Raw genomic sequence first — 10,610 nt, 5'->3', positions numbered from 1 at the left:
GCTATCGACGCGAGCACATGCTCGAGAGCCATCGCCGGCGTATCTAATGGCCGCGTGGACGATGATCTCGACTCTACTCCCATGACGATGCCGGCGGATATCGTCGTGAGCGGCTCTGTGCGGTTAAATCCTCCACGATTCGCCATCCTCGTGAGTTCAACAATGAAAGCACCACTTGTTAAGAGCACGTATCCGATCGGTGATTAATTCCCCCGTGAAGTCGCGGGATCTCTTGCCCGACGATCAAGCACGATAAGAACTAGGGTTCGTGATAATGAAGAAAGTAAATTTGCGTAAAAATATTCTATTTCATAAAGAGCGAAATAAAATACACGCCTATTTATACTAGGACCCTAGGGTTGATTCGATCTACGATCCGGGTAAGAATCAACGAAGATAACTCGGAAAGGAGCTTATAATACGCTCGACGCAAAATAATAATTAAAATAACAAAATAAATCCTTAAGCAATAAAAATAACGAAATAAAGATAATAAATAAACTAACTAATTCTCTACTATCTTGACTTGGTGAAGTCCGCATCAATGCTTGGCGGAGTCGGCCAAGCGGCGCGGTAGACGTCTCTGTCTCCGTGATCGGTCCCTCGCGATGCTCCGTTCTGGCTCTTCGTGATATGTCTCCCTTGTATCCACGGTCTCCTCGTCCGCCAGCCCTTCGGTAACGCTCTCCCTAGCCCGAGCTGCATGCTCCGTATCACAATTGGTTTGTTTCAATAACATTTAACACAAGTTGCTTGGGGTAGCAAAGATCAAAATAAATGCAATAGAGTTCCCAATTCCCACGTGTCTATATAACTTGGTAGCGGCGGCCCACTGTGTAACCTTTCCTGAGATCGGATGGTGCATAATTTAACATATTTTCTCTCCAAAACTTACCTTGTTGGGATAGAAGATATACTATATGAAGGAGCACGATTTGAAGACCTATAAATACCCCCCTAAATCCGTGCGGGCTTGACCCAAAGCGGACAATATCAAACTAATGTTGCAGTCGACAATCCTAACACGGTCTACATCATTCCACCACATTTGGAGTTTGAAACTTGAATTCGAAAGGAGATTAAAGCATACAAGATTCTTCCCTTGGGTTTTGTCTTTATTGTTTTTATGTTTTCTATATCTTCCCTACAAATATGAGTTTAGTTTATTAGTGTTAGGAATTACTCCCTCGTCCATAAAAAATAGTCTCATTTGTGGACGACACGAGTTTTAATGAAAAATTGGTAAAGTAAGAAATGTGAGAAAAAGTGGATAAAGTAAGAGAGATAGGAAGAAAAACGACTATCCATTTTAAGAAATTGGACTATTTTTTGTGGACATCCCAAAATGGCAAAATGAGACTATTTTTCATGGACGGAGGAAGTAATATTTTGGTTTATATAATTCCTGTTATTGGTATCCGTTTGTACATGTTTACTTTATTTTAAATTGTTCGATAATGCTTCATGTTTGAGTAACACATTCTATGATGAATTCTTGGCATGTAAAGTTATCGAGGGAGGATTTGCATGTTAGACGCATTTAGTTAACACTACAATTAATTTCCCCTAAAAATGTACTGTTAATTGAGAGTCAGAGCTTATTGAAGGTCTAATAGTTCTGTTTGGAGTTAATAATCTAAGTCTGATAACCTTAGTGTTTAATCTACTTTGTGCCGCATGAGCAATACTTATGTGACTTGCTCTAATTAAGTATGAATTATGCTAGGATATCATAACTACATTTTGTGTAAACCATAATTGTAAAAGTGCATCCCTAGAATTCCCTTGTTTCCATCTTTATTCTCAAATACATCATACTACGATTGTTTACTATTCTCTTCAATCACTCTAATTTACTATTGTTCGGATTGTTGACTGCAACAGACGTTTGATATTGGCCGCTTCGGTAAAGCCCGCACAGATTTATTTTTGGGTCACTCCCAAAAGGTCTCAAACTGATTGAGGTTGGACAAGTATTATATACACCTTCAAACTTTACTCAGACCCGACTCCCGATGTAGGATGAGTCTGTACTCAACAACTACTTTGTTTTGTTTGGTAATCAAATCAACCAACTCTTTTGTGTTTCCAAATAGTGATAGAAGCTTACTATTTGGTAGCCAATTTATGATAGTTTTCTCTAAGTTTGATAACAATGTGCTTCCCTTTTGACTATAATATATTTACTTGTTAGTATTTGTAGTGCTAATAAAATAGTGCATCAAACGTCTATACTATTATCGATCATTATTTAAGTCCACAATTATAAATTAAATACATGAGAGGAATCATAACCTACATATATAAACCGAATTACAAATTTACATTCTTCAGTGTTATTATGGCAATTATGAGCAGGTGAAAAGTTGTAAATTCTATATAGATTCATTTAGTATAATTTCTTACCACTTTTTCTTAGCTTACCCCTATACCCCTATTATATATAGATCTTTGTACTAAAACTTGTTACGATTATATCAAAAACAAGTTCATGGCCATAGCTAAGAGAAAAAAGGAAATAGATTGCTTAATTTCCATGCCTCTTTGTAATTAATGATAATGATATTTACTAGGGCTGACAATTTTTGGCACGACACGATAACACGACATAAACCTGCACGAAAATAATAAGTATGTATCTAAGCTTATTGAGTTCGTGTCCTTATCGTGTTGACACGATAACGACACGAAAATTTGGTGTCGTGTTCGTGTTACATGTTAAGAAATAATATTAATATATTATAATATTATTTTTTCAAAAAAAATTTTAAATTAGGTTTATTCTAATGGAGCACTTAGTATTAGCGTGAAAATAGATTGTGAAAATAGATTTTTCATTTTTCGTATTATTATAGTGTCGTGTCATATATGTGTTGTTATCGTGTCGTGTTGACCCGAAATGGTTCGTGTCGTGTTTGTGTCTAAGGGTAGCGGGTCGTGTTCGTGTTCGTGTTTGGAGTTTTCTTAACGGGTCGTGTTCGTGTTTGTTGTTATCGTGTCGTGTCGTTATCATGTCGACACGATAATGACACAACACGCACGATTTGTCACGGCCCTAATATTTACTATAGAGCTATTAAATAATTACGGCTCTAAAACCACTTGTTAGGCCATTATAATTTACAAAAGAAACTTAGTCTCACAAAATTATCTACAAAAAACCATGGTCAATTGATTTGTTTCAATAACATTAAACACAAGTTGCTTGGGGTAGCTAAGATCAAAATAAATGCAAATAGAGTTCTCAATTCCCGCGTGTCTATATAACTAATGAATAGTGACAATTAGTGCAAATAGAGTTCCGCTAAGATCAAGATAAATGCAAATAGAGTTCTCAATTCCCGCGTGTCTATATAACTAATGAATAGTGACAATTAGTGCAAATAGAGTTCCCAATTCCCACGTGTCTATATAACTAATGAATAGTGACAATTAATGCAAATAGAGTTCCCAATTCCCGCGTGTCTATATAACTAATGAATAGTGACAATTAGTACAGAGCTTTTAAATAATTGCGGCTCAAAAACCCACTTCCTTTATCTTAATATAATAATACAATCTCGCAAAAATCTGTATGCTATTTATAAGAGTTAAACCTATCATAAACAAAAAAAAAGACTTCTTGTTCTAGAAAAATGATGTCACTTATTTTACTCTTATTGTCTATTCCCGTAATCTTTATTCTCTACTTCCAAACACGAAAACCTAAAAATGGCAACAAACTCACACCACCCGGCCCACCGGGGCTGCCGATCATCGGCAATATGCTCCAGATCGACGGTCAGTTTCTGTACACTCACTTCCAGCGCCTCTCCAAGCAATATGGTCCCGTCATGTCCCTCAAGCTCGGAATCCGACGCGTCGTTGTGATTTCCTCAGTAGAAGCAGTGAAAGAGATCTCGAAATCATATGATGCCATTTTCTCAGGCCGACCTTCTCTTGTCGCCATGAATAGGCTGTCGTATAACGGCATAGATATCGGGTCTTCGGACTAGAACGACACGTGGAGGGAGATGAGGAAGACCTCCACCCTCCATCTCTTCAGCCCGAAGCAAGTTCAATCATCTTACCCCATTTTCAGAGATGAAGTGAGAAAGATTATGGAGAAGATTTCTAGAGATGCCTCTTCTTCCACTGTCGTCAATTTCAGTGAGACGACGATGTCGCTTTTACGTAATATCATGGTCAGACTTGTGTTTGGGGTACATGGAGGTGATCGTTTAAACGTTCTTCTCCGCGAAGTTCTGGTCATATATGCGGCCTTTTTTGTGGAGGATTACTTGCCTTCGCTTCGATGGATTGATAGGCTCTCTGGAATGGCTGCAGCGCTTGATAAGATTTTTCACAAGTTGGATTCTTTTTGTCAAGAATTGATTGAAGAGCATATGAATCCGAATAGGCCAAAATCTATGGAAAGTGACTTCATCGGTAGTTTGTTAAGGATTAAAGAAAATGGATCCTCTTCCTTTCCTCTTACATTAAACCACATCAAAGCTGTACTAGTGGTAATGAATTTTATATTGAAATTACATCTTGATATAATAATTTGAGAAACAATTGCTTAATTACGAGTTTGCTCGTAGGATATTTTAATGGGAGGCAGCGACACGGTAGAAAATGCTATAGTGTGGACAATGACGTGGTTGATGAAAAAGCCTTTGGTGATGAAGAAGTTGCAAGAGGAGATAAGGCGGTTGGGCGGAAAGAAAGATATGATCGATAATCAAGACATAGAGAAACTTCCATATTTGAGGGCAGTTATAAAAGAGGCTTTCAGATTGTATCCACCAGCTCCACTACCAGTGCCAAGAGAGACTACTACCAAGTGTACTGTAAATGGTTATGAAATAGAAGGTGGAACTATGGTGTATATCAATGTTTGGGCTATTGGGCGAGATCCTGCCGCGTGGGAAAATGCGGATGAATTCTTGCCGGAGAGGTTCTTGGAGGGTCAGAATCCGGAGTTGGTAACGTTTGGATTCGGGCGGAGAGGGTGTCCGGGTATGGGAATGACGATGGCCGAGGTGGAACTTGTGATGGCAAATCTTGTATACAAATTTAATTGGGAATTGCCGGTTGGAATGAAGGAAGAGGATATTGATTTCGAGTGTAAGCCTGGAGCAGCACTGCATAAGAAGAATGATCTTTGTCTTGTTGCCACGGTTGTCATATAAAGTCTAGTATTTTAGACAATAATGATCTCTATGAATAAAGGATTCTAACTAAATGAATCCACCGAGACAGTATTTTTAAATATTATCATCATCTATGTAAATAAAGGATTCTAGCAAAATGAATCCATCAAGATTCAAGACAATATTTTGAATGATTATACTTACATAATCATAATAATGAGATCTATTTACCCATACTTTTTTTCTTCTTAATAGCTCTTCCTTTTAATTCAGAGTGAAAATCATACAATACTATTTTCTATTATCTAGGTTTGATGAGGAGGATAATCTATGTGTGCACAATTATATTCTCTATTGTATTAATCAAGCTTTGATTTTTATGAATTTTGGAAAACTAAAAATTTCAATAACATTTTTTAATGTATTAGAATCAAACTAAATATATAAATCGAAACGAACAACGCTAAATGTGTTTCAAACGAGAGTGATGCTCACATAAGGAGCTCACATAGGATATGTATCATATCATTTCTCTATATAAGGTATACGTATAGAGATGTAGAGGATTGCTCTGCTGAGCAACAATTTCTTTCATTGTTTTTTTTTTCATTTTCTCTTTTGATTTTTTAGTGTTAAATTATTTTAAATTCATTTTACTCTAAAATTATTTCATATTTCTTCATAGATCTGATTCTCTAGCAATATTGAGTCAAAAAACCATACGCCCAGTTTTTTAATCCCAATAAAATTTCATCTGCTCAATAAGCTCTTTCAATCAATTATTTCTCAAGATTGAGATTCCATAACATTTTTTTTCCAAAATCAAATTCCACTACACATCTAATATTGTAATTTCTCACTTCTAATATATCAATAATCTCATATTTGCAGATAAATGTAAATCACACACGGAGATTGAAATTTCCCAACGTGTTTCTCTCCAAACCCAAATCATGGTGGAATATCAATTTCAGATTTGGGGGTTTCAAAAAAGAAGATTCAAAATTTGAGAACAAATCTGACAGTCATGGGCATTCTTAGTAGTCTGTAATTGGCAATTGAAAGTAGCATAACTGAAAAAAAAAAGAATTGAGTAGAAAAATTTAGACACAAATTTGGAAGAGGGAATTGCAGAAAGAGGAAAAAAAAGATAGAGAATCGATTAAATTGTAGAAGAAAAAAAACGAGGGGAGGCGTAGATAATTGAAGAGGGGAGGCATAGAGAATCGTAGAAAGAAAGAAAAAAGAAGGGTAGCGTATAGAATTGAGGAGGGAAAGCGAATTGACTAAATTATAGAATGGAAAAAATAGAAAAAAGAGAGAATTGAAGAAGGGGGGCGCTCATGCTAGTGCTCATTTTAAGCGTTCAGCAGATTATTCCTCTGGACATGTAATCAAATGTAAACTCTAAATACCCCCTAAAGCGTCATCAAAGGAACCTTTTGTTGCATTCTATATATTTTAGAAATAATTTGAGAGTTCCTCTCCATCGGTCTACATCATTCCACCACATTTGGAGTTTGAAGCTCGAATTCAAAAGGAGATTAAAGCATACAAGATTCTTCCCTTGGGTTTTGTCTTTATTTTTTTATGTTTTCTATATCTTCCCTACAAATATGAGTTTAGTTTATTTGTCTATGAGTAGTGTGTTAGTAATTACTCCCTCGTCCATAAAAAATAGTCTCATTTGTGGACGATACGAGTTTTAATGAAAAATTGGTAAAGTAAGAAAGGTGAGAAAAAGTGGATAGAGTAAGACAGATAGGAAGAAAAGTAGATAAGTATGATAGGGGGAAGAAAAAGTGGAAAAATATGAGAGAGAAGCTATCCATTTTAAGAAATTGGACTATTTTTTGTGGACATCCCAAAATGGCAAAATGAGAATATTTTTCATGGACGGAGGAAGTTATATTTTGGTTTATATAATTCCTGTTATTGGTATCCGTTTGTACATGTTTACTTTATTTTAAATTGTTCGATAATGCTTCATGTTTGAGTGACACATTCTATGATGAATTCTTGGCATGTAAAGTTATAGAGGGAGGATTTGCATCTTAGACGCATTTAGTTAACACTACAATTAATTTCCCCTAAAAAAGTACTGTTAATTGAGAGTGAGAGCTTATTGAAGGTCTAATAGTTCTGTTTGGAGTTAATAATCTAAATCTGACAACCTTAGTGTTTAATCAACTTTGTGCCGCATGAGCAATACTTATGTGACTTGCTCTAATTAAGTATGAATTATGCTAGGATATCATAACTACATTTTGTGTAAACCATAATTGTAAAAGTGCATCCCTAGAATTCCCTTGTTTCCATCTCTATTCTCAAATACATCATACTACGATTGTTTACTATTCTCTTCAATCACTCTAATTTACTATTGTTCGGATTGTTGACTGCAACAGACGTTTGATATTGGCCGCTTCGGTAAAGCCCGCACGGATTATTTTTGGGTCACTCCCAAAAGGTCTCAAACTGATTGAGGTTGGACAAGTATTATATACACCTTCAAACTTTACTCAGACCCGACTCCCGATGTAGGATGAGTCTGTACTCAACAACTACTTTGTTTTGTTTGGTAATCAAATCAACCAACTCTTTTGTGTTTCCAAATAGTGATAGAAGCTTACTATTTGGTAGCCAATTTATGATAGTGAAAGGATGGGATTTTGCACGCGTGTCGTAGGCACGTGTCCCTTCCTATTCAACAAGATTTATAAGTTCCCACTTTCTAAAATACTATTAATTAGCATATGGTAAGTTAGGGTGTCGAACCCACGAGGAACGGTAGCATCCATTATGTATTTCCACACTTAGAAAGGTTTTGGCGATGCCGCCACGCTCTAAATTGGGGGTGGGAACTAAACTACGAAATGTAAATAAAACTTAAGCAAAGATTGGGAACTAAAAGTGAAAATAACATGCAAGTAAAAGAAAGCATTTAAACTGGAACGCAGACTGGGCAAGTTGATAAACTGGACAGTTTGGCAGGAAAATAGAGCAGTAGCAAGAAATTTTTTGCACTTGATGAAAATAAAAACAAAACAGCAACAAGCATGGACATTCCTAAATTTAGAAAGCAAAAGAAACTAAGTTAAAAGGCTAAGGAAATAAAGTAAGTGTTATCACCTAATGGAAGCTAGAAACTAGGATTGTGACCTTAAAAAGTGGCTAAACTAATTAACTCCTAAAAGCTAAACTAAATCACATGTCAGTGGAAGGTGGAGTGCAGAAATTAACTAAGCTAAATGGCTGCCAAAAGTGAAAAGAAAACATGTACTAGTTGTCTCCTAAACCCTATTACCCAAGGTGTAAAACCAATGGATAAAAGCCTACAACTAAAGGTTCTTTCACTTGACTTTTTAAAAGCTAATTTTAACTACTAATCCTACACTAAAAGCACATAAAGGAAGTGAGAGAAGAGACTACTTGGCTGCTACATAACTAACCAAGCAAGAGAAACACCAAATCATCAATTAAACTACCTAAACATGCATTGAAAACATCAAATGAAAAGCTGAAAACTAAAGCACTTAAACATGATGAAAGAAGCTTCAAGAACACTTAAACATGGTGAAAAGAAAATGCTTGAGAAACTGATTTTCAAAGCTTGAAAGAAGTTTTAACTAAACAAGAACATAACCAACACTAGAACTAAACAACAAGCTAAAACCGAAATTCAAACAAGAGCTAAACTTAAAGCACATTAAACACAAACACTTAGAGAAATTACTACTTGAAATGAGCTTTTAAAACAAGAACAACAACAATAACTAAGAGTGAGATTTATGCAAAAGAACTACAAAGTTAAGAACAAGCAACTAGAGAAAATAAACACTACAACTAAATTACTACTACTTCAACCCATGGTGAACAAAGATCTTGGCAGCCTTGAAGTTGAAATCTCTCTTCTTAAGGAAGAGAGAAATATTCCTAGAGAGAGAAAATAAAACTAAACTAAAGTAAAGCTATGTGGTCAAGTGGTTAAGTGTTGTTGGCAAGTTAAGTACTTTTAATACATATATCCAATAAAAGATATTTCCCCTTCTTTTTTGCTCCCCAAGGGCTGATATGGGCGTGTGTAGCAAGTGGGACATATCCTTGATAAGTGTGTGGAAGTGGCTTTAGTCATTTTCCCGTCAGGTTCAAACTGGCCAGTTCTACAGCTTGGGCAGTTTGGGTCTTCTTTGCCTTCTTCCTTCACTTTCTTCCATTCTTTGTCTTTTTGCCCTATTTCTTGCATGTTTTCCTCTTTGTGCCTTCATTAAGTAGCTTCCGAACTTAATGATCCATTCCCTGCCAAAATAGCATCTTCTCATGCAAATACTCAACTAATAAGTACGAAAAGTGATCAAATCCGAGTGACGAAAACTAGCCTATCAAACCTCCTCACACTTGGATCATACTTGTCCCAAGTATGTGGTTGGACTTTTCACTCAATTGCTAGTTTAAGTCACTCCACTCTACTTTCTACACACACACACTAAATTAAACAAACACAAGACACAAACACATTTACAAGTAAAAAACACACAACTAATCAAGAAACACACGAAAGACAAACCAAGCAAGTTGTATGAAAAGCGTAATGATACCCCCAAGAGCCAAGCTCAAAACAGATTTCTACAACACAATTTTTGAAACATAATTTTCTTCATCGAACAATGTGGTTCCAACCGTCGGTCTCATCAAGATAATTAAGCACATATCACAAGCAAAGATTCACTCCCTGACCCTCTCAAAATGTAAGGACAATTCTCTCAATAATAATGACGAAAATGCAATCAAGGAGATATCACTTTATCACATGTAGCTCAAGAGGGTCTTGCACGGGATGTAATGGGGCTTGGGACCATTTAAATATTGTCGGTTAGATCCTAGGGGTCCTAAGCTAGTGAGTGTAGTACAACAAAAAACATGTGCTTTTTCTCCAAAGGGATACTTAGAAACACCAAAACACAATCACCTACAATCAAACCAAAACTAGAGATGCACTTCACTTTCTTCTTCTTCTTCTTCTTTTTTCTTCTTTTTTCTTTTTCTTCTTCGATCAACATCTACCTTCCCACACATTCCTTGTCATTTTATCTTTGTTTTGGCTTCCTTCATCTTTTTCCTTCTTTTTCTGTTTTCTGTTCTTTTTTTTTTTTTTTCCTTCTCTTTTTTTTCCTTTTTCTTCTTTTTTTGGTAGCCACTGCATCTTTTTCTTTTTTTTTTCTTGGTGGGAGGCGGGTAGATTTTTTTTGAATTTTTACAATCAACATCTCTTTACCAAAATGTGGTGATCATGTAGGAGCAACTAAGCACATTTATTTTGCCACAAGAGGGAAACCATTTTCTAACTTAAAATGAAATGTAGGCTCAAGGTTTCAAAGTGGCAACTAGGGATAGCTATTTTTGGTTGATGTAATCACAAAGAATAAGGCTCAAATTGGCTTTTCCTAGTGCCCTCTATCTATGCCATAGTGACCA

At 35.9% G+C, this 10,610-nt stretch overlaps 1 protein-coding gene across 1 annotated transcript; it reads left to right on the top strand.

The window, feature by feature from the left end:
• The first annotated feature begins 3,606 nt into the window (after positions 1-3,606).
• On the top strand, positions 3,607-5,317 carry LOC121751954 (cytochrome P450 71A9-like). The gene is made up of 2 exons (XM_042146789.1): positions 3,607-4,505; positions 4,584-5,317. The coding sequence occupies exons 1-2, from the start codon at positions 4,014-4,016 to the stop codon at positions 5,172-5,174; spliced, it is 1,083 nt and encodes a 360-aa protein (XP_042002723.1). The 5' UTR covers positions 3,607-4,013; the 3' UTR covers positions 5,175-5,317.
• Positions 5,318-10,610: the final 5,293 nt, after the last annotated feature.

This window comes from Salvia splendens, chromosome 10 (genome assembly GCF_004379255.2).
Source record: "Salvia splendens isolate huo1 chromosome 10, SspV2, whole genome shotgun sequence".
NCBI lineage: Eukaryota > Viridiplantae > Streptophyta > Magnoliopsida > Lamiales > Lamiaceae > Salvia > Salvia splendens.
The sequence above is the reverse complement of the archived record's forward strand: the minus strand, read 5'-3'. Positions and strand labels throughout refer to the sequence as shown.

Excerpts from the sequence above, each read along its gene's own strand:
- LOC121751954 (XM_042146789.1), top strand. The coding sequence starts at position 4,014 with ATGAGGAAGACCTCCACCCTCCATCTCTTCAGCCCGAAGCAAGTTCAA. Across the intron at positions 4,506-4,583 it reads ACATCAAAGCTGTACTAGTG|GATATTTTAATGGGAGGCAG; the intron begins GTAATGAATTTT and ends GTTTGCTCGTAG.